The sequence below is a fragment of the Solea senegalensis genome, linkage group LG12 (genome assembly GCF_019176455.1).
Source record: "Solea senegalensis isolate Sse05_10M linkage group LG12, IFAPA_SoseM_1, whole genome shotgun sequence".
Taxonomy (NCBI): Eukaryota; Metazoa; Chordata; class Actinopteri; order Pleuronectiformes; family Soleidae; genus Solea; species Solea senegalensis.
In genome coordinates this window covers 5,055,494-5,080,544 of record NC_058032.1, presented here as the reverse complement: position 1 = coordinate 5,080,544, position 25,051 = coordinate 5,055,494, and the positions used below count along the sequence as shown (strand labels likewise).

At 41.9% G+C, this 25,051-nt stretch overlaps 1 protein-coding gene across 2 annotated transcripts in view; it reads left to right on the top strand.

Moving 5' to 3' along the window:
* Nucleotides 1-25,051, top strand: part of enox2 (ecto-NOX disulfide-thiol exchanger 2) — a 161,662-nt gene that overhangs the window by 126,146 nt on the left and 10,465 nt on the right. For both annotated transcript variants that reach the window (XM_044040264.1, XM_044040265.1), the window contains 7 exons: nucleotides 4,868-5,074; nucleotides 8,479-8,712; nucleotides 9,929-10,141; nucleotides 13,666-13,772; nucleotides 18,109-18,223; nucleotides 20,811-20,998; nucleotides 22,793-22,930. In XM_044040264.1, the coding sequence (XP_043896199.1) occupies nucleotides 4,868-5,074; nucleotides 8,479-8,712; nucleotides 9,929-10,141; nucleotides 13,666-13,772; nucleotides 18,109-18,223; nucleotides 20,811-20,998; nucleotides 22,793-22,930 (1,202 nt within the window). The remainder of the gene's footprint in view (nucleotides 1-4,867; nucleotides 5,075-8,478; nucleotides 8,713-9,928; nucleotides 10,142-13,665; nucleotides 13,773-18,108; nucleotides 18,224-20,810; nucleotides 20,999-22,792; nucleotides 22,931-25,051) is intronic.

Below are 25,051 nucleotides of genomic sequence, written 5' to 3'. Positions count from 1 at the left end.
TGGAAATCTCAAGGAATTGAAGTCCACAAGAAGCCAGAGAGATAATAGTTACTCAGGGTCCTTTGTTTGTGTCTTGGTTAATCTTAAGGAACAGGGTGAGAATCTCCTTTATTCAGAAAGTGCTGCTTTTTCAAACTGAAAGGAAGCACCGGCCACCTGCTCCTGCTCCATCCTGCAAACCTGTGTGGAGGTATTCTGAGCATGTTCGGCCAAAAGAATGAAATAAAACAAAATAAACACAGTGTGTTATTTCAAAGGACTAAAGTGAAAAGCTCTTTAGCTGTGAAAATCGGCTGCTTTTCTCAACCATTTAAGATAGTAAAATGATTATCTTTTGTTTGCAGAGGTTTTGTGAGACAAAAACCCATTTTAAGAGCTCACCGGAGGTACTGGGAACTTGTTATAGGCAATTTTTTTCCCATCTCTAATTGCATAATTCTGTGGAACAGAGAATACTAGAGGTTTTATTCCGTTCATTCCGTTGACCGTTTGTCAACATCACTATTTTGCATCCAAAGGCATTTTGCCACATGCAGTGTAGAATAATGTTACGCCTCTGTCATAAAGTTCTCCTCCCTCTGCCTCGTCACTTTTCTCCTGCTGGCAGGTGACGGTTCTTTAGTGAAACATATGCTACTATACAAAACAAGACCCAGAGAATCATGTACAGTGGGTGTATAAACCCCCCTCCCAAGAGTGCCTCAGTATCCTCCCTAAGGAGCAGGGGTGCTAGGCTGGAGAGAAGGATACCAGGGATGTGAAAAATCTGCAGAGAGTGGTGTGAAACTGATGAAAGCCCACACAATCATTTCACTGAACAGGTAACTGATACCTGCCATGCTGTCACTCTTCAGGGGAAATGACTTTTGAAATATTGGTTACTTCAGGTTCTCAAGCAGAAAGCTCCGCCCCCAGTGATGACGAAAAAGTTTTACAGATTTCTGCAGCATTATGCAGAATTGCAAATGTTCTGATTACAACTCGGTCCACAACCCGAAGATAATCAGTTTAATATCTCAGACATTTTCACAACCGTACCAGTGTGCATCGCTATCACCGAGTTCTTTTCTCCACTCAGCGTTGACCCTTTTTTTACCTTCACTTCTTCCCACTCATTTGTTTCATTTCAGAAGTATTGCAGAACTTCTTTTTTTTCCCTCTGAAAGGTTTGCAAACACTTCACACTCAACACTTTGACCCATGGATTTATTTTAATAGTCAAATGGGACATGGAACTCGGGTGTTTGTCTGTCTCTCTTACTCTTTAAGAATACTAAACACAGATATTTCAGAAATTACCTTGAAGGGAAGATGAAATACTTTTGAGCTTTGGATTCGCACTCGCTTAAATCTGACCTTAACTCTGAAAAAATGTTTTTGCCTTTACGATTCTTTTTACTTTCCAAACAAAAAACAACTAGAAACTAGATTTTTTTGTGTCTGCGTTGCTGGAGTCATTATAAAAACCTAATATGTAACAGTTCTGTTAAAATATCTAAAAAAACAAACAAACATGGACTAATGTTATATATGTTTGAGTAGTGTACCCACATTAGCAAAAATGTTTCCAATTTTTAAATCCATAGAAATCAGAATTTATATTGAAGGGAACAGATCCTTTCTTTTGTGGGTGATAAAGCTACGGATCCACTGGTCCTGCAAAATATTTCACAACAAAATAATGAATAGAAACATTACGTGAGATTGGTGTCACCGTGTCACACATTTGACAAAAGTTGATCGCTCTGGGGCAAATGCAACTCCAAAAAAACATTTGGAAAACAACCCAGAGGATCAGTCACTTACTCAGGAAGTGAACCCAAGCTCATAATCCCACGCTGGCTTCTCCCAGACATCCTAAGGTCTTTTGCTGAGTGACCCCTGGTGGCATTTAAGGTCTTCCTGGTATTGATTACGCCCTGACAGCTCACCCCTGATCTAAGCTAGTTCCATAGCCTTACCTTGAAATGGCTGCAACTTTATACGAATAAGAGGAATACATTTAAACATCAGTAAGTTAAGACATGTGGTACATCATATTTATGTGTATAATGATTATTCTGTGTCCGTGTGTAATGTGAGGAACTAAAGGTGGAAATGTGTGAAGGCAGTTTATCAGTCCTCCACTGTCTGAAGCTTCTTTCCTGTAGCAGCACCGCAGACTATAAAAATGTGTTTAGCCAGTCCAGTTGATGGATGGTGATTATGTGTTGGAGAGACAGACTGGTGGGTGTCCACCAGTGAGACACCAGTGTGACTGCAGCCTCCATATTTATCCAATATTTAAAAAAAGAAGCACATCCACCATCCTGAAATGTAGCGGATTGTTCTTAACATATCAAATTGCACTGTGGTAATTACAGAAGTGTGTCGAATTATAAAGCACCACATATGATATTTCATTTTAAAACAACCTTTTTTTTCTTTCTAATATTTAAATCCCATACATATATTCATGGAAAACGTCACAATCATAATTCACTTCAGGTTTCAAATGCTTCAAAAAAAAAAAATAATAATTCAAAAGCTGTCAGTAACTCGTTTCACAGTGTCTCTTCTTCTTTCTTTTTTTCCTTCTGTGGGCACTGCGTGTACCCTCCTCTCTCTCTCAGCCTCTCTGTCTGCATTTCAAAATTAACAGCCTTGAAGTCTGTCTCACAAAGTTTATCTGAATCCTCTGTGTAGTGAATTTGCATAAAACACACTGTGCTGAGCAGGGTTCAGCAGCCCAGTGGTAACCCACTCAACAGAAGCCAAAACTAACCACAACTTTATCTTGCACAACTAAACAAACGCCAGTATGAGTTGCGACATTTGGTAATTGCCGCTCATCGGCCACTCATATACTGTAAAGGTCAGATGTTTTTGAAACTACGGCAAACTTTTTCCTGCACCCCCTGTACCTTTTCTACCCATCAAGTTTAATCCTCCAAGGAATGAAATTCCAGCCAAAATGTCTCCTTTAACAGTCATATTTCATGGATAGATGGAGCCGGAGAGACCACGAAGAGGTGAACAAAAATGATTGTGAAGAGCTGCGAAACAACCACGAAAAGAAAGAAAATGGACAGTGGGACACAGAAATAACCACAAGGACACACGAAACAACCGCATATGCATGAGAAGTGAGCGTATATGCAAAGCAGCTATGATACGACCTCAAGGAGGCCATAACAGACGTTGCAAAATGACCATAAAGGGAGAGAAACACCTGCGAAAGTATCACAGAGAGACACAGCCAGGGTGTTTCACTCTGTCAGAGGAGTGGCTGTGGTTTTGCTGGAGCTCGTTGTCTCATAATATCTGCAAGGAATTCATTCCTCATCCAACATTGAAACACACTCCAAGCACACTTTAAGCGCACTTTGGTTTTTCCATTTGACAAGTTTCTGAGTCTGTGTCTGATTATGAGGAGGCATCTTCAGTCCAAACAACACCAACTCGGCGTAAAGCAGCAACAAGCCTGCACTCCTTTCCTAACTCAGTCTTGTAGAATTACACCGACAGTCATGCTTAGAAAACAAGCATCGTATGATCAGTCAAGTTGTGCAATAGTGATGCAAGATGAAACCAAAAACTTAAAAGGTAAACATACAAAGTCCGAGTGATTTTCCTGCAGTGATTCATCATGCTTTTACTTTTACTGCACCCAGCAAATGCCCAGTCCTGGAATCCTTTTCATCAAACTTGATATCGCCTCGTGGTGTTGATTAACCAGGCCCCGATGATACGGCTTAGGTATCCAACCAAGGTCAACCCGGGGTCTTCTCAGCCTGTCGATATCTACAGGAGCAGGAGGAGCCGGTAACATTGTTTGCGAGGCCTTTTCTAACAGACTTCCAAAATACATCATCCCCAACCTTCCACTGATTAGGTCATTCACTCCTCATAGACCCAGCTAATCACATTCATCATGGATGAGAAGCCCGATCTATTGGAGATTAGATCAGTCAACACTCGTCTGTGTTGAATAAGTGATTTGTGTAATGCCGGGAACCTTCCACATGAGAAGATTTGCAATCACTCTGTAGCCAAAAGGATTTTATTTTCATGCATGGAATGCTTTGATATTAACATTTTATCTTATAAAAAAATGATATTAGCACATTGCTCCCAGTTATCGTTACTCATGCGTTAAACTTCCTAATTTTGAGGTCATAAGTGCTGTGTTTTAAATAGGACCTCATTGAATTTGGTGGGGCATCAAGCCCTGTCCTTCTCAGCCTGGATGTTTTTATAGTTTGTTGTTTGATTTGGAGAATAATAATTGACTTTTTTGTTATAATAATTGCTACGATCAATAAGACTTGGCTCGTTTCTGAAAGTGTGGGTGTCTTGTAACCCCTTTACAATCATCTTTAATTATTCTCTGCATGTTTACTCCGATAAAACACCTGCTAACCATAGTTTATACTGTACACCTATAGGCATTTGTAATTTTTGTAATGAACAAGATGATTTTGATCAATAATTCAACTGATGTATTTTTGGTTTGAAGCTACAAATGTGCTGCCCACGTTTTCAGAAGGCAATATTTAGATTTTCTTTCATCCACCACACTTATAGACATTTATCCCTGAGTAAAAACTTTTTATTTCTGACAAAAATCAGACAGCTTCTTCAGGCCTGCAAGAATAATTTACAGCTGCAGTGTAATCAGAATTCTTGCCATTGGATATTTTGTCTTTGGCTTCTCAGGAATCATTCACACTTAACAGTTTCTGTCTCCTCAGAGGTTGAATTGGCTCTCGAATTACGTGTATTTCAGCTGAATTATCTCAAAAAGCACACCTCCATGTATTGCACATCATTATTTTCCTCCAAAGCCCAGTCCTAATATTCCTTGTCCACCATTACTTCTGCCCAGACCTTCCCCCTCCAGCCACAAGAGACCGCCCTCCAGGATGTAAGACAGTGTTTGTCGGGGGTCTGCCAGAAAACGCCACAGAGCAGCTCATCATGGAGGTCTTCGGACAGTGTGGCGATATCACTGCCATACGCAAAAGCAAAAAGAACTTCTGCCATATCAGATTTGCTGAAGAGTTCACCGTGGACAAGGCTCTCTTCCTGTCAGGTAATCTATCACGAGTGTGTGCAACTGTCATCTTACTCATTGTGTAAGTGCTTTTTGACAAATGTTTTCGTTCTATTGTGGGAGAACCACTTAGATAAGTGTCAAGCAAAAAAAAGGCACAAAGCTGCAAAGAGCAGGACCCTGATTAATTTTTCAAAATGGCATTTGTCTCGTAGTCGGGGATCTGAGAGGCCGAGATGTTCATGCGGCTTGAAAAGAAAAATACCCGTGTCAGAAAAGAAGTGGCTGTTCAATCTAAAACAAGCCCGTGTGCCTAAAAATAAAATTTGCACTTTTGCAAGAAACATAAGTGGCATCAGTGGCATCATTGTTTATGGCCACACGCGAAACAACAAAGTAAATGTGCTCCTGTTTTTGTGCCTTCCTATCTATAGCTACAGCTGCACAGAGGCTCATGTGTGTTGTATTATTTAAAGGTGCCCACAATGCCAAACCACTTTTTAATTTTGAAATAACAAAAAAAAACTAGCAAGCCATACCGCAAAACCTAAAGGACGAATAAATTATTCAGGATGCTGTTGTGTTTTTATGTCGAGATGTTCTTTTATGTCAAGGCGATGAGGAAAAGTGTGGATAAAAAATATAGAACTGGCTCGAAGGAAAGGAAGCAGCCTCTTCATATTCAAAACAATTTGGGGTCAAAGTAGAAATGAGGTGCAGGTGCTGCTAACCATGTCAGTGCACACTTTTGGCAGCAGTCTCAACAGTCCAGATGTGCTGCTTGAAGGAATATTTGACCGATTTGCATTCAGCTTTGTATTACTAGAATAAGGGTAGTATTTTTGGAAAATTGTGCTTCCAAACCTCAGTTTTCCCCTGAGTTGAGAAATGTCTTCATTCTTTTTTTTTGTTACGTGCCCACCAGTGAGTCCTGGTCCGAGGCTTGAAACTGCAACAGTCATTCTGCACTTTAGACCCACGCGTAGGGGGACGAGACCTCAGTCCCAGAATGTAAACAGTGTCTGCCATCTTTGCTAACAGTTACGCTAACAGGGGGGACGGGACCTCATTACCAGAATGTAAACGGTGTCCACTATCTTTGCTAACAGGGGACGGACCTCAGTCCCAGAATGTAAACAGTGTCCGCCATCTTTGCTAACAGTTACGCTAACAGGGGACGGACCTCATTACCAGAATGTAAACGGTGTCCACTATCTTTGCTAACAGGGGACGGACCTCAGTCCCAGAATGTAAACAGTGTCCGCCATCTTTGCTAACAGTTACGCTAACAGGGGACGGACCTCAGTCCCAGAATGTAAACAGTGTCTGCCATCTTTGCTAACAGTTACGCTAACAAGGGGGATGGGACCTCATTCCCAGAATGTAAACAGTGTCCGCCATCTTTGCTAACAGTTAAGCTAACAGGACCAAGTGTCACTGGTGGGCACGTAACAAAGAAAAGAATATTAAGAAAGAAAAATATTTCTCAACTCAGGGGAAACTGAGGTTGGGAAGCACACTTTTTTCAAAAGTACTACCCCTACTCTCGTAATACAATGCTAAATACAAATCAGTGAAGTATTCCTTTAAACTAGCATTAGCAAGTGCGTGTACGTGCATGTGTGCCGATGAGTTTAACGGAGGGATGCAGTTATTTCTTCTGCACTTTTTTCTTATCAGGAGATGTCGGAGCTGCGGTCCAATATACAGTATTACCCAGATGACAGACCTGTGTAGTTTTCCCATAAATAATATCCCACCCACCTACCCATACACACACATGTTTGTGCAGCATTCATAGTGACGACACACATGGACATAATGCAATCCCTTCACCTTCACCATCACAACTAAACGCCTAAACCTAAAACCGATGCCCTTTTAAAGGGTGACAGAAAATGAAAATGTCCTCCTCACTCCCTAAGTGTTTTGGTCCTCATAAAGACATCCATACAAGAACACACACACACCCTGCAATGGCACACACTGGAGCAGCCCCAGCACACTGAGATCTACCTATATGAAATATTGAAGAAGTGGTAAATTTGGAGCCTGGAGTAGAAACCCCCCAGACCCGTGTTCATTTCTTTTCCTGTTCGTTTTCTTGCCAGCCTTCGTTTTTCCCTGTGATGAGAATGTGCTGGGGCCTCTCACTGAATCACAGTGGGCTTCATTACTGCATCCAGCAAGAACACACACATACACACGTACATGTTTACGCAAAAACACTCGCGATAAACACCCTCTCTGATCATTTCATCCAATTAAATCGCAAAATGGGCATGATTGCACGTTGAATGTACAACCAACCATTAGAGAAAATTGAGTAACAGCAAGAGAGAGAGAAGATGAAACTAGTGATGAGAAGAGGGGGGTAATGAGGGATATTGTGGTCTTTCAGTGCCACTGGAGAAGTAATTGCCCCTTCTAAGTTTCTTTTGTCTATTTACAAAAGGATGCAGCCCTTCATACGACACCCGAAAGATGAAGTATATCGGTTCAAAGACGTCCGACAATCAGAATAGGTAGCACTGATGATAAAGACAATATTAGATATATAAAGATACACCCTAATTAAATAACTTGTTTTGTCTTATCTGTAAAACAGTCTGAATATAAATTGTGGGAGGTGAATGAAAGCGAAATTGGCTCAGAAAGAAAAGCCACCACGTATAGACTGAGGCTCGTTTGTTTACCTTTGTGATCTCACATCTCTTATTTCCCTATTTTCCTGTTCGGTTTCATCAAATTCACACCTGGAGGCGCGCTTTTCATTTGCATTAAAATGATGCATTGTGTTCCTAATTCAGCGGATGTGTTCCTCCCCCCTTCCTGCGAGTCCTATAGTCCTATAGAGGAAATGTAATTTTAATAAAAAGTGTAATTGTATGAAGGCGTTGGAAGTTGGCAGCTGTCAAAATTAGAATTGCCTGAAGCCTCCGTGTGTCTGGATCTGACCGGGGACTTTCGTCACATGTCACCCTTTATTCTCTCTTGAGTGTTTCCTTATGCTCTCAGATTTTAAATAACACGAGTGAGAGTCCACAGAACCTCTTTCCAGAGGTTGTTGAGACCCAAAACTCAACTTCCAGAGGTGCAAGAGAGAAAAAAAACACTAAAAAATGTAGGCTCCATTTGTTTGTGCATACAATGAATGCTTATACAAGCTCTTCTGGCAATCTACAGATGAATGACGGTAGGGAAAAGTGTTTGGTAAAAAACAAAAATATGTTATTTTTTTTAAAAATCCAAGGGATTTAAAAACCTGCTGTGGCAAAACCCACTGTGAAAATCACATTAAACTGAGCAGACAGATGTAATCACTTTAATTGCCAAGTCCCCTTCTTCCCCAATCTGCCTCCTCACCCCATTATATTAATATAATGTATTGTACCTGTTCCCTTTTCCACCTCCTTTTAATTATCAAACCTTTTTGTGCCCAGGTTATCGTATCCGCCTCGGCTCCAGCACGGACAAAAAAGACTCTGGCCGCCTTCACGTGGACTTCGCCCAGGCCAGAGACGATCTGTACGAGTGGGAGTGTCACCAGCGGATGTTGGCCAGAGAGGAGAGGCACCGGCGCAAGATGGAGGAGGATCGCTTCCGGCCGCCGTCCCCTCCCCCCATCGTCCACTACTCGGAGCACGAGTGCAGCCAGCTGGGCGACAAGATCAAAGGTTGGTGGACGTGGAGTGCGTAGCGCGGGCGATGACAGAAAAGACAGAGGAGGAAAAAGGGTGTCGGCACATGGAAGAGAAATGCTTGAGACTAGGTTCATTTTGGATGTATGTGCTGTGCTTGACGGCGGATTTGCTGTCTTTGTTCACACAAGTGCATCTGCTGCTCAGTTTACCTTTGAAAATTGAAAAAAACAAACGACTCTGAATCCTCCCTCGTACTACGCTGAATTCCAGGACTCTTCAGTGTGATGTCGCACATCCATCTGTCCTGTCCTGCACACGTTTCACAAAAAAAGATTTGTTGAGGCAAAAAAAGTATGTGTAAGTACAGCACAAACCCTCGGACTAACGAAGTAAGGGACAAAGGAGAAGATCCATGTGTCCACTTTGTTCTGTTAAATTCAGGATATAGCCTGTTTTTAAAGACACAACGACTGTGAAACATAGTATGTCCGTTTACTCTGCCCTCAGCGGACTCTCGCCCTCTCATGTTAATCCTCTTTTGCTCTCCTCTGCACTTAGGGTTTCCATTTTCCCTCCTCTTCTGCCGCTTTCCACGTCTCCTCCGCTTTCTGTCAAGTTTCTGGCTGAATAAACTCTTGTCACTAATGAGCAATGACACTTCCAGGTCTCAGTCACAGTTGCCCGATAACAAAATGCCTGTGACTTTATGCTTCTCCACCATCTGCGTGTGTCTTTTCAGCACTTCCTTCCCTGGCACTGATGTAAAGACACTCGCTGGTGTTGTTTTTCGCCAAGGATTTGTTTCTGATCACTGGAAGACATAGCCTGGCTGTGTGCTGCAGATTTTGAGTTCACCGTGGTTAGGTCTTTGTAATTGTCACTTATTATTTTTGCACTCAAATCTAGTTCATAAGCGGGCGCTCGCAGTGGATCCTTTAATCCAGACCTGGCTGTCACTTCTTTTTTGCTTCTTTGTTAATATTGTGTCCTGTGATGCCGTTTATTGTGATACATTTATAGATTTTCTTTGTCCTCCTTTATCTCCCATCATAGCTGCCTTTGTTTCCTAATCCATTTTTATCGTTTCAGTGTTGCCTTTTTAGTAGGGACCTAGATATACTTCTTTTTCATCTGCCTCTTCTCCTGCCAACTGATGATTTTTTTTAACCTCGTGATTTGAGAGTGTTTTGTGACTATAGAGAAAATCTGACCCCTCTCCCTTCTTCTATCTGTGCACCCCTTTGGCCAGACGACGGCAAGTTTGCTGAAGCGGTGCGCGTGCTCCTGACCTGGCTCGAGCGAGGGGAAGTCAACCGCCGGAACGCCAACAACTTCTACTCCATGATCCAGTCCTCGAACAGCCACATCCGCCGGCTGATGAGCGAGAAGAGTCAACACGAGAAGGAGATGGAGGAGGCAAAGGACAAATTTAAGACGGCTCTGGCTGGCATACTTGCTCAATGTGAGTCCTCCGTTACACTCACCACAGACTGTGAATTATCTTTTCATTAAGCTATGGATCTGATTGGGAGAGTTCAGTCATTTGCCACTAGTGTACTCTTTGAAATGGGCAGAGAATAACATCCTCTCTTGGCTAAGTTTCTGGTCCAGTGTAAGTTTCTCATTCTTAGTTGAGACACAGGCACACACACACACACATGAACACATTATAGGCCACAGTGTGTTTAAAAGCTTCACAGACGTGTTCCTGCAGCACTGAAATCCACTAAAAAAGTAAGTATATTATTGATCACAGCTGCCTGCTGACTCGCACACGCTGCACACAGCATGGATTTACACTATTGTAAATATTAAAGCAGTAGTTGATAATTGATAGCCTTGTAGAAGCCACCTTGTGTGCTATTAATTTGTTGTTTGGGGACGATGGTGTCAAGGTAAGTTTAATCTCTTTCCTCACCTTGAAATCTTCACTTCAAACCGCTAGTTCATTTTTTGTTATTTCTGAGAAACAAGAGTATCCCGAAAATCAAAGGATTACAATCGATGTTTTGTGAGCCAGCCTGGATGGAGAGAAGACTGAGGGTCAATATTAATCAGTTTTTCTTCAAGATTAAAGTAGTAAGTTGCCCCCGACACGTTCCACTGCACGAATGCAGCTATTCATTCGGCATAATTCATTCTTAGCACATTTAAGTTGATAAAAGGCCAAAGGCAACTTATGCTGCTCCTACACCTTTGACAGGTTCGGCTGTGCAGCTTTTAGTTTACAGGCCAGCCTGCGGCGCGCTGTCTCCAAACATCCCAACCCATGCATTCTAAATAAAATGTAAACATCCTTGAACACAAATGGAAAATTTTTCCCTTCTTTTTTTTTTTCTTTTTGCCCTTTTTACTCTTTATTAGGTAAATAATACATACATATTGAGGAAAGGTGGCAGAGGATGTGTGTGAGTGTGTATTAAAACGCAGTCAATGCGCCGTCATTGGGGGATTACTGGTTATTAAATGATGACGCGGGGTGACCTCCTGTTAGGACGTCTTACAGATCTCTCTCTGTCGCAAATTAATTCAGCCTTGAAGGGCTGTTTTACAGAAAAATGAAAGGCTACGCTCAAAGCACCTGGCTGAATCACATTTCTCTCAGTTCAGTGTGTGATTCCAGATGAGTGAGAAAGATCACGTCGTCTTCTTTCCCCCATAGAAAGGTGCTGAGCGTCAATGTCGTTGACCTGCACCGCAGCAGGCGGCGACATCAAACGGTCTCAGACAGTGCTGTTGTCTAAAGCTCGCCCCACAAATGCACTGTGACAGCTTCCATTTATGAATTTCAAGGAACAGTAAAGTCAAATCTCCACTCTACTCGGTTTATTTTTGCTTTTCCATTAGCGACCTGGTACTTTTTTTCAGTACCTGCTCTGGCGAGGTCCCAAGCGAGCTGAGACGATACTAAAATGTGACGTCGACAGACTGCCGGCCACTCAGTGTCGTCAGTGGAAGAGTCATGAGCTCGACGTCCGACCCAAGAATCAATCTGAACAACGCTGAACTGTAGATCAGTCAAAAAGACTTGAAAAATCCTGAAAACATGTGTTAATCTCCAACATTTAGCAAGGCCATTTCTAAACTATTCATATTTAGAAACAGCACTGCCGAAAGCCGGCGATCGTGAGCCGCATCATGACACTTATTTCAGTGACTGTGTCAGACAGAGTTTGTGCTCTACACATACAGGAAGTGCTGAACTAATCTTAATTTAATGAACTGATTCTAATGAGTTAACCACCAAAAAGAACTGCTTTGGTCATAGTGGGAAAAGTGGAGATTGACCCGTAGGGATTCGAACGGGCAACCCTTTGGTTATACAGTAAGCCATGGCTATGGGCCCATCTGTAACGGATACGATCCGATTTGGACCGTGTGGCTTGTGATCTGAACGTAGCCTTAGTCTTTAGTGGTGCGTGTTATTTTGTTTTAAGTGGCCATATTTTGAGGTATTGTCATTTCAGTCTCTCTGCAGTAGAGCAGCGGTGCTCAGTGTTCAAAACACTGGAAAAAAGACATTTCAAAGACTCAGAAGTGTCACATGTTTCCAAATATAATGTCCCTTTTCTTTTTCTTTCCTTACGCCGGATAATCCGCAGACCTCACTAAATTGCCGTCCACCGTATTGAAAACAAGTAGAACACTTGTATGAAAGCTGACAACCCCGAGAGTGTTTCTGTACCATTCCTCTTTTCTCTGCCTTCACCATCGATGTGCTCCATCAAATTACGGACTGCTGGGGAGATGCTATTGATCCCTGTGGTGTTCTCTCTCTCTCGCTCGCTGCTCAGCAAACATACATACACACTTGGTTGGTGGTCTTATTGACCCCACCTCTGTACATTTGGACCTCTTAGATACACAGAGCAACCATTTAGTCCTCCGTGACCACCCACATCACAGCGTATAGACACGGATCACACACAGACGCAGAGCAGCTGTCTTCATACCCATTACATGCACATCCTGTTGGGAGCTCAAAGGGAGCAAAGGGTCGGAATACTGATTAAAAGTTGCCCTGCTCGGCTCACCTCAGCGAGAACTTTCTCCACCGCCATTTTGTTACAGCCTCAGTGAACCTTGCTGTTGTTTCTGCAAAATCGGCGCAGGGAAAGTAAATTTGAAACACTGTGCTGCTTCACCAAGGTGTCCTTGGGCCAGTTTCTTAACAGAACCACTGCAGCAGCAGCACTAGAGCAGCACTGTGGTCAGCAGTGGTGATAGATTTAAAATAGGTTCTTTTTGGCAGCTGCCAGTTGTGTACACGACTTCCCTTTTAAAACAAGACAAAGTCGACAGTCAGAGACTAACTGCTCTGTAGTCTGGCTCAGTAGCTCTTTGTTAACATGCTGATGTGTCATAAGGCATTTAGCGTTTTATGTAGCAGGAGTTTGTTTTCAGGAGAGATGAGATTGTACAACCAAGTATTCAGCAAAATTATAAGTCCAGCAAGTAGCGGACCGAATATGTCAACCTCATCAGCAAAGTCATCACCGTCGTCTCTAGAGCCACACCACTTCTTTACTAATCCCTCAGTAGGGAAATTGTTTTTCCTAGAATTAGGAGCAGTGGACGTGCGGACTGTCCCTTTAAGTGTACAAACATAAGCTGAAATCACGAGGTGTGTTTGCCACTAGCCCGGCTTCAGTGTGGGACTTACTCTTTATGAGCCAGTATTTCATACATCAAGAATGTATGATTTATTGAAGTTAAATCTTGCGTGTGGGGAGCAATCTGACCATCCGTCCACAAGATGATGCACTGGCATCAGTGGGTAAGTAGATCACACGCTTGTGCACACCTTACAATTCGCACACACACACACACACACACACACACACACACACACACACACAGAGACAGGTCTTTACATCCCTAGTTGACTCCACTTTCTCACTCCTCTGCTCCTTCCCACCTGCCCTCTGTCTTTCTCTCTCTCTGTCTCTGGATGGTCTCTGGTCCTTCCCTGCATCCCCGCCACAGTTGAGCAGATTGTGTCTGTATTCCAAGCCGCTTCCAAACAAAAGGCATGGGACCATTTCTCCAAAGCTCAGCGCAAGAACCTGGACATGTGGCACAAACAAGTCGAGGTTGGTACACTTTGTTTCCCTTCTGTTGTTCACGTGACTCATGTAAAGTTAGACGTTTCCCCATTTTGTTCTACTCCTGTCTCATTTATAAAGTCCTTTGCTTTCCTAGTGATAGTTAGAACGCACCAGTTAGACCCACATTGTGACACAGAGTGAAACAAGAGAGGCAAATCAGAGGTGAAAAGAACATTCTCCCTGTTACAGTAAGTACTTTGAATGAAGCCAGCATACAGAACAGGTGTGATCGCTCCAATCAGGTCTTCACACTCCAACATCCACACCTCTGCCCCCTCCTCCTCCTTTCCTCCTCCCTTCCTCCTCCCTTCCTCCTCCCCTACTCCACCTCTGGAAGGGAAACAACCTGAAGGGTGAGTTTTCCACACTAAAGGGTGTCCAGCACTCAGGTAAATCTACAAAACAGCAAATGTGATTTTATTGAAAACACAAACACAGATTCACATTTTTTTCATCTTCTATCCGCTCGCATTGTTTTTCTGTCTGTAAAGTCGAGGCTTTAATTGCCCCGACGGTGTTGTTGTATGGAATAGAAGGGCTGTGACTGTTGAATGAAGAGTCTCAGTCATACAGTTGAGCTTGCATGTCATGTGAGGGGGTTTGCCTTCATCAGGCATTTTAGGAGGAGGGTCTGGAGTGTGCTGCAGTCCTTGGTCTCAAGGACAATGTATGGTTCATGCCCGCTTGGTAAGTTTCTCTCCAGCTCAATATACAGTTTCAAGTGTGTTTTAGATGCACAACACAAGCAACTTGTACAAAAGCATCATTTTAAAAAGGTAGGTGGTCTCAGGGTAGAGGGCGTCACCCGCTGCACGGACTGTAAAATCCCTACAAGGCGAACTGTGTCGGACTCGACTTGACTTGAGGTGTTTCTCTGAGTTTTTGCAGCAGCAGAATCATGAAAACTTTCTAATTATCTAAGTATTACTCCGACATGCACACACAACGAGTGCATACCTAGTTGTGTGTGACATCAGCAAAAGACCACTTATGTATTGTTGTCCTCCCTCGTGCAGACCTCGACGGTCTCTCAAGGATCCACTCCTATAAAGCAATTTCTTCTCTCTTACACACCATATATATATATATATATATATGTATATATATATATATATACAGTCAACTATGTGTTTGGCAGAGTGTTTTTCATCAGGCCTCGGGGATTTGTTCATTCTTTCTCAGACTTTCTTTGTGTGTATTCGCATACAGTCTTGCACACACCAGGGAGTACAACATGGCCAGATGCAAGAGAAGGATCCACTCTGGGTGAACACAGTGCTGCTGCTGCTGCTGCTGCTGCTGCTGAAGAAGAAATTGTCCTTCAAAAAACAGTGCAATGAAAAAAATCCATAAAGTTAACCTTGGAGGTCAAATGTACTTTGTAGGTTTTTCCTTTTCTGGTTTACGCTGTGAAACAGGTGTGTGAGTAGACTCCGTCATTCAGAGTGAAAGCACATTTTTGCATGCATGCATCCTAGAACGAGAGGTCGAGCAGACGGATGAAGTCATTTGAGCTCTCGGTGTAGCGTTGGCCTGAAATTGAGTCTATATTTCACCAAACGCGGTAGAGAATCAGTTCGTGGAAAAGTCTGTGTGTTAAAAGTGAGGTCGCACTCAAATGGTAAGCAACAAACTCTGAGTAATAACCCTGCACAGATGAATGAGATATATAAAAAAGCCGCCATAATCAACTGTAATTAACACTGTCGAAATGACTGCTGCTGCATTTGTTGTGAATAGTAGACAAATAATTATCAGCCGGCTCTGCAGTTCCCGTCAGGTTCACAGTTTTCAGCGGGGTTCAGGTTTTCGTTGCACAGTTGGCTTTTTGGTCGAATTTACCAGCTCTGCATCATCTGGATCTTATGCAACACCTTGTTTTATTGTATCATCCAAATGAAAAGATGCAGTCGTATAAAACAGCAGTAGCTCACACACCTTAAGTTCTATTAACCTGAAGCTCAAGGTTTAATAATATTTGTACAAAATATGGTTTATAAACTTTAAATTTTTGGTCACACTTTATCGGAAGGAACTCATATTCACTATTAATTGGGTGCTTACTAACATGCATATAAGTAGCATATGAGTCCTTTATTAGTAATTATTAAAAGCATGTGTCTGCGGACATACAGGGGAAAACATGCAAACTCCATGCAGAAAGGTTACTATTATTATTATTATTATTATTATTATTATTATTATTAATAATAATAATAATAATAAGAAGAAGAAGAATCTTATTATTGTTAAGAATGTTGTGACCAAATAATATCCCACTCATGATAATTGTCTCTGACAGCGTGTTGCCGTGTAAGTCTGCATGTAAAGCTTGGAGCTGTAACACTAGCAGGCAGATAAAACGCAGCAAAGTGCAGTGAAAACAAGATGTGACATTGATCATTGAGCTTTATTTTTTTTTTACCAGTACTGACTCTATACACGAGAGATGATGCACTTTAGAGGACTGGCAGTCAATGACCAGAGTAAAGAGCAATGGTAAGTAAGTAAGTGCGCTCGCTCTGGGGTAGTTTATGATCAAATAGTCAGCCGGTCATATTGTATATTCAGTGTGATTCTCTAGCCCCGAGGTGAAATGTGGAAGAAAAGGCACAAGTGTTGAGTTGCTATAGTGCTTCCAGGCAGAATCTGATAACGGCTGCCTGCCTCTATCAGTGTTTTTATGTTGTTTGTGTGTACATGCAAGTGTGTGTTTGTGTGTGCCCACTGTGGTCACCACATAATCCCAGATGGTTGTGTATCTGCATGTGCTGGTGCATGTGATGTACCTGTTTGACCTCCGCCATGGGCTCAGGCTGATAACGTCAGCTGACAGATGGCAGTTAGTTTATTTACTCTTGGGCCGCTTTTTTGCTCCCTTTAGCTTTTAAGGAGCATTTCCAGGCTTGTTGTTGTAAATATTTGATCGCTAGAGCATCGTGTCCCTTTGCACTGGTATGCCCACAGTTACAGGTTGTGTTGTTTCTTTTTAAACGTGTTCACCATCTGTTCACCTTGTGCACCTTTAAACGTTTGTGAAACTCTGACATCAACCCCAGTGGCCAGATATCCTTGTTTACTTGTGTGTAACATGCATTAATCATCGCGAGTTGTGGGGTTTAGTAAAGCAGTCGTATCTCTGTACGGGACACAACTTCACAGTTTGCACCACTTCGAGGGTAAAGAGTAAGAAAATAAAGTTGTAAAAGAGAGCATTAAGGTGGAAAGTGTGCCAGGTATGTTTCTCTTTCAAAAGCATACAAATCTATTCTCTGTTATCGCACCACTCTCACAACAACAACAACCCTCATTATTTACGTGAGATTTAAAAAGCTGAAGCCCAAGGCTTATTTTACCTCTGAAAAATAATACTCTAAATCGTATTTGTTGATTATTTTACATTTTTACATTCCGTAGTTTCTCCAAAACCTGAAATGTACCTATATTTTACATACATGTAGGTTCTCACCTTACGTTTTTCCTGTTGAATTATACTTTGCTTACCTTCACTTGGAAAGTATTTTCCGTTGTATGCTATCATGTCCCGTTATAGCCCAAACCTTGATTTACAGCTGAGAGCTTAAAAAGTCACACAAGCACAGATTCCCCCTCCCATATCCCCATAAGTTATTGTTATGTGTCTTATGTCGTTCAAAGATTATGTTTGTTGTGCTTCTCTCTCTCGACGCAGACCTGGAGCGTTTGGTCTGATTTACAGCCAATCCAAATTGAGCGTGTTGTCCCTAATCTTTAAACCGTTTGCAAAAACCTGCCTCTTGTTTCTAGTCTCCAGGCAGATGTTGTCATTAGTGAGTCTGGAAGGTTGGTATTTTATGCTTACTGCGAGTGCTTTCCACACGTGCGCTCAATTAGAATAAAATATGGGCATGAAAACCGTCAGTAGACGCGATGAGCAGACACGTCACCCGCTGCCGCGATGATTCAGTAGCTCCCTAAGTTACAGTGTGTTGACATTTTTGGGAGGAAGCTGTGGTTTTTATTGTCATTTGCTGCATTAATGGGCTGCTTTGCCAAAGAACAAGAACAGTGAAGTGCAAAAGTATGGGGTCTGGCAATATTTACGCTACCATCTGCCCTATAGCTGTGCCAGAGGAACTGAGCCCCGGCTCTGAGACCATCCTTTTTAATCTTTATTCATCTGCACCGCACAGATCTGTATTGATCTAGATAGCGGAAAGGAAAGACGGTCATCCCCGATAACCCTTCACCTCCTGGCACCTGTTAAAATGTGCATTTCCCGTGTTGATGTCGCTGTTCTGAGCCCGCCCTCTCTCTCTTGTCATTGTTTTTTTTTCTTCAGGAGATCAGAAACATGCACAACGAGCAGCTGATGGGCATCAGGCGAGAGGAGGAGATGGAGATGTCTGATGATGACATGGAGGACGTCCCTGACAGCAAGGACTCCGAGGACTCAAGTATGCATATGCGTTCGTGGCGCGTTCGTGGCACTGACAGGCCTTCACGCCGTGCAGGATCTCCAGAGGGGGAACAGAGAGTTTTTAAATAAATGAGGGAGACAGCTGCATTTCACTGAAATGACACTAATCATCTCCAGGAGGCTCTGACGTGCTTAACGTGAATAGAAAAAAAACAATAACTTTTGAAGTATATCACACCACAGCAGCTTTACTGGGTTGATGTTGAGAATAGCTACTCAGTGACATTCATTCAAGTCCACCCCTGTGTGTGTGTGTGTGTGAGAGAGAGAGACAGAGAATATGTCCACATCTGCCAGCTGCCATCTTATTTCAGGTTGGGGAACCATCACAGTGCCATAAACCTGTGTTTTCTCCTCAGTGGGATCTCTGTGTGTTTGCTGAAGCAACAAAAAACTATCAGTGTAGCTCGCTAACTCCACTCCCTTTATGATAATTCCGCAACATGCTACTCCCATCCTTTTGTTTCGGGGCGTCTCTCCTTGTTGCTCGGCTTTTCTCCGTGCGATTTGTCATCTCGGCTTTTAATCACCGCGATCACTGCCGTTTGACAGCGTCGCTAATTAGCATGCAAATGTATGTATATACAGTCACAGGCTCCGGAGAGCAGCTCCTTTCTTTAAATAACAACCTTACTATGACGCTATTGGCCATTAGCGCCGCTGTAGTAAGACCTGTCGTATGAGCGCAGCGCTGCCGACGCGTTGGCTGGGGTGACAAGTGTAAATGTGACATTTCTTGGTGAATATGTTAACAAGCTGACTGGTGCACACCTTTTTACCCGCTAACCTTTAAGCAAAGGGACGTGTTTGCACGTCAACCAGCTCTGCCAAAAACGCCCATGTTATTATTTCAGCCTCTTTAAAAATGAATCAATGATCTGTGTCTTGACTCTTACAGAGCAGAACGTAAAATAACGGCTAATGTGTGCCACTGTATGCCTTCAGGTGTGTGTGTATCATAGATACCTTGAGGTCGATAGCGCTGCCTGTTAAGTAACAGAAAGGGGAATTGCTCAGAATCTGGCCAAGCGGTTGACATCTCCTCGAACTGAGCTGATGAGGCTCTCGGATCAATACTCCTCTCACCTCAAAACCTTCATTTCAGTGGGAGAAATGCACACACAGATACCACGCAGGCACACACACACACACACACGCGCGCGGCCAGCAAGAGTTCATTAACACAGCCAATGGTCTTCCATGATTGAGTGTAGGCAGCACTCATGAACACCCACACAAAAGTGAACCAGACTCACTTTCATGCACACACACACACACACACACACACACACACACACACACACTCAGGAAGGGGCTTATCTCCCAAGTACAGTCAGTGTATTGCTCTTTCCCTAAGAGCTTTCACTCCAGCACCACAGGAGGGGAGAGCCGACCTGATAATGCTGGACATCTCTACAGCCGAGCAGGTCTCATACTATAATAACTTCCACTGTCTCCTCTCCTTTGCTCAGTAGGTCAGGTCAGAATGTGCGGTAAAGAGCTCCTGGACAAAACTCTGGGATTATCACAGCTTTCAGTGGTCTATTAATATACTAGAGGTGTTTGATTATTTAATGCCAAAGGAGTGGTGGCATTTTTTTGAGCTGTGTGCTATGATGATGCAAAAGTGATCTATTGTAGGTTTATATTTTTCATTTTTTAGTTATTGCGGATGGTTATTAACCGTTAGAACACGGCTGCTTTATTTTCCATTACTATGTTTAAATGTACAGTTTATACAGAGGCTATAAGAATGTGCAATACAGAGACTTTTATATCCTTTCTTTTCAGCACAACCTATAGGCAATCTACACACACCTGAGCAAAAAGTACTTCAAATGAATTTGTGAAATTTGGAACTGCATCACAGTTCAAAGTTCACTCGTTTTTTTAAACAAAAAGAAAAGAAAAAAACACCGTCATTTTGTGACTTCTGCACAATTATCGCTACTTGATATCGCGACTAAAAATGTGATATAAAATTAATTGGAACTTCGACTCAACAACCGCATAAGAAGACGAGAGAAAAAAAACACAGAATACGCGCTGTGTGTTAGTCCCACAGCAATTTATATCCATAAGATTTTGTAGGTCAGAAGCACACATTACAGCAGAAGCAAATTCAGTACCAACATCTGTTGCTTTCACCCAACCATGTACTGCTTCTTGGCTGACTCGACAGATACAGGATCGTTGTTTGAAATACTGAAAGGAAAAGGCTGAGATAAGCAGACATTAAGCAAGAGGAAATTTAAACGTCCTTTGTTACGAAAGACCTGGGGTTTTAATAAGGTAGAACTGAGCTCTACTCTTGTGCCATTATGCTTGGTTAAATTCTCACCTCCTCACAATCCTTTGCAATATTATTTTTGCTGAAAACCCTAATGAATGAGGACAGATCCACGAGGGACTATAAATATCTGTGCCAAAAAAAAGATCTTCACAGAAGAGTCAGGTCAGAGAACACTGGAGGATGAGACTAAGATATAAACTTGAATATGTGAACTGACAGTGAATCACATTACATAATTGTATTGTTTCATGCGAATGCTTTATCCCTATAGGTGTATCCCAAGCAGAAGCCTTAAAGGAGGAGAATGACTCACTGCGCTGCCAGCTGGACGCTTACAGGAACGAGGTGGAGCTGCTCAAGCAGGAACAAGGCAAGAACCAACCGCTGAGGAGCGAGGAGGACAACACACACTCGCAGCAGCTCAGCTTCCTACAGCAGGCTCTGCAAGGCATGCAGAAGGTAAAACAAACCATCAATACTGATACACAGAGGGGAAAGAGAGGTGTATAAATACTTTATTTACAGTCTTCGTCTTCATCTCGCCTTTTGTTCTTTTCTTACTCATCGGGTTCCTTTAAGAACAACATTGCTCAGGGTTAACTCGACGAAATGTCCTTTCCGCTGCCATTTATTCATGAGACCCGCCACATTAAAAGGAATCTAAAAGCTATCTGGGAACAGACAAGAAAGTACAGCTGTCTGGAGCAGATGTTGTACTTTCATGAAGAGCTACTATAAAATAATATTTTCAGATTTACTGTGGTTATTGGAAGGTGTATTTGCTGTTGGAGTCGGTTTTTACTTGAGATTTGAGGTTTTGTGTGCCATGAGTCAAACGGGCCCACAAATACTTCTTGGAACAAACCCAAGGTTATTAAAACCATTTCAAAACCATTAATTCTAAAGAAAGCTAATAAAAAGTTGTTGTTTTTTTGTTTTTTTTTCATTCTTTAAAAATGTGCCTTTAATCTTCCACAGTGAACGCGCGACGGAATGTCTCACACTTTCAAATTAAACCCATCTCAGATCAAATAAATAAGAACACACACCACAAGAAAATTGGATCCTACATTAAGCCAATAATAATATTCTCAGAAAGCAATAACTGCATGCCCCAAAAAACCAAAACAAAAACAAATATGGATGTTGTTGTTGTTGTTGTTGAAGATTTATTCTACTCACAGCCACATTATTAGCTACAAATTGCATGTAATTAAGTGTCATTTCAACATTTCATAGATGCTCTTGTGAGTACCTTGGCCAAAAAAAGTCGTTTGGTCCCTCATTTTGAACCAGTCACCTCTGGCATCTATAAGGCATGTACTTATGGATGTTTAATCAACTTTCTTCCCCATTCGGATGTTGGTTTGACCTTCAGCGGGTCGCCTCTGCTGCCCCGTGATCGGCTGATTAGATGTTTGCTTAACAAGCATTTGAACAGGTGTAAAGTGCCTGTTGAGTGTAATTTCATGAACGAAATTGAATCACTTTTAAGCTGCTGCCAGCAATCTTGTCTTTTGACTAACTTTTGGCGAGCTTTCCTCCCTTAAGCACTTCCTTCCCTCCGTCCTTCCTGTGGCACCGCATGAACACGTTCCACCTCTCTGTGGAGTTCCAGGTTCTGATTTAATTTTGTAAAGTTACTGAAAAAGTTTCTCCCTGGAGTTACCTTTTATCATTATGATGCTTCTCGTCTAGTTTTTATTGTGAACAGTCATGATAAACATCCATGACAGTTTGCAGTCATGAAATTAACACCACTTTCTGCAGGAAGTACTTATCCAGTTTGTAGTGCTTGTTTTGTATTTATAAATAAAGATTAGGCGAACGGCTGTAAGTATTCCGTGTGTTTTATCACACAGCTATCAGCAACTTGTATTTTCATTTTTGGTGATTTGTAGTGTGCAACAACAGACATACTGAATGAGTAGTGGTGCAGTTGATAATGTCACTGCAGTTGCCCTGTTGTTTTCTCTCAAATTACCACAGCAGGATGTCAATCTTTTCATGTGTGTTAAGCAGAAAACGTCAGAGAGAACAGATTATCCATCAAAGCTTTACCCAGAGCAAAAATAAAACACAAATGAGTGTTCGTTTTCTCCTTATTTTTCAGCTTTATTCAGTGTGTAATTTATCAGATCATTCCCCTTGGACACATTCTGTACACATACAGCTGCAGAACGGAATACTGTTGTCTTATCTGGAAAAGGTTTATTAAAGATCTGATTTTTTTATTTATTTTTTTGTCCGCAGCAACTGCTAAAAATGAGGGACGACTTAAAACAGAGGGACGCCGAGCTGGAGAAGAGTCAGGAGGACAAACAGCAGCTGAAGACTCAAGTGCAGACGTTGAAGGACAGTCTCCACAATCTGCAGAACACACACGTGCAGGTTGGTTTGACTTGTTTCTGTGATCTTTTTCCCCTGAGTTCTTTGACTCCATCTCTCTGTTTGTTAGTGTAATTTGCACTTTAATAAGGAAATAAATGACTTCAAAATTTGTTTCAGGCCGTGGAAGATATCGTTGATGGCAAAATGTCGATAAACAAAGCGAGAAATGACAATAACGTGACCTAGTTTAAAACTTATTTCTGGCCTTGTTAAATATATATATATAGAAAATAGCTTTTTTCTACTACTGTCTGTTGTTGTGCTGTAAAAAAAAACATAAAACAAAGCAACATCTGTATCTGTATGTTACTGTCACCATAAAAGTGAAGAGGACAAGGAATTTCCCCTCTAAAACATGAGGTCCTGCTCTTTCCATCTGTTCCACGTTAAAGGTTCATTTCTCAGTCTCCGAGTCTGGCCTGTCCTCTCAAAACAAGTCAGATGCCCATAAGGACGTTCACAAAGTTTAACTTGCCATGACCTTTTGTCCTCTTCAGAGTTCCCTGTTATAATGCACTTCAACTCTAAGTGATGGAGTTCACTAATTGGGGTTTAATGTTTTATTTACTTACATGGTGACACGCTTTTATGCAACAACCAACAAAATCCCTCTGCCTGTGTTGTTTGTCTGTCTGACCACAAAACACAGTCTGTATGCAACAGAGATGAAACTTAAAGGGCCACTTCACTAGTTGGACAGACATTGGAGCTGAGACACATTTGAGATCGAAAAAATAAAATTGACCACAAGTCAAGTTAAAATAAATAAATAAAAACTGGTCAAATGTGGTGGAATTAAACAAACACAACAGCATCATAATGACGTTAAGTTTATTCTTCAATTGACCAAGTGGGGAAAAATGTGTGAAACTGTCCTTTAATCAAATCACGCTAAAAGTCAAGTTCATAGAGTAACTTTCTTTGCGTTCTCTTGATTGTTACAAGTTGTGTCTTAGATTAGACTAATAAAGAAAATATACTAATATATAAAAATGTGATTAATCTATTAAACTAAGCACAATTAAAGGAACTTAAAACATTATTGATCTCATCAACTCAGGCTGCTGAAAGCTTTGGATAAAGGGGTGTATGGAATGAGAAATGGATTCCTTTCTAATTCTCTTGGATTAAAAGGAATCTTAGAAGCGAGTTGAACCGGAGGAGTTATACGTTTAGCGGCAGGTGAAAGCTATTTCAGTGAATGTGCTGTGTGCGGATGTGAGTGTTGTTCTCAGATGTATAAAGGAAACAAAAACAAAAAGCTGCTCTTTAATAATGCACGAGTGAGACGCTCAGAATAGGTATGGGGCTCGGTTGAAGTTACATCTAAACTGTAAGACGAGACTAATTTGTGTCCTGATGCAGCAGCAAATGTGAGTCGTACAAATTAGTTGTATGTCACGTAACATGCGTTCTTTAACTGCCGTCAAATATCGGCTCCTCTCCCAGACAATGCGGATGTTTTTTTACTCATTTTATTTTTGGCCAGAAACTCTGAACTGCATGCTCTCGCTGCAGCCACATTAAATCAACGCAAGATACAAATGTATTCCCCCCCGTGTGCGACAGTTCTCTCCAGGTACTCCCGACAGTCTTATTTCATTGAGACTTTCTGGAAAAATAAAGCAAATAAAATACAATTTCCCTCACTAGAAAACATGCCGAGGATAAAAATGATCAGAGTCATATTGTTTCCGCATTCGGCGGGAACTTTGTCCTCTGGGCCACATCAGATCTGGCAACCCCACAAAGCTGAAATTTTCTCTGAATTGACAAAGAAGCGGTAACTAAGTCATCGTATTGATCCGGCCGTGTAAACACAGTAATAATGTGATCACCAGATAGCGGGATATTACCTGCTCAAGACATAGTAAATCACTGGTTCTTGTCCCAGAGCCAGCACATGTTACATCATCAGTTACGTTATACATTATTCATCCCAACATCATATTTGTGATTTGCCTGAATGTGTTGCTTACACTGATGCATGTTTTTCCCCCAACAATTCTCCATCAAATATTGATTACTGGTGCGCGGCATGACAGCAGAACAATGCTAAATACAGTGCACCATAATTTACAGTCTTATAATTTTTCTCTGTTAGCCGTGTCATGTTTACTA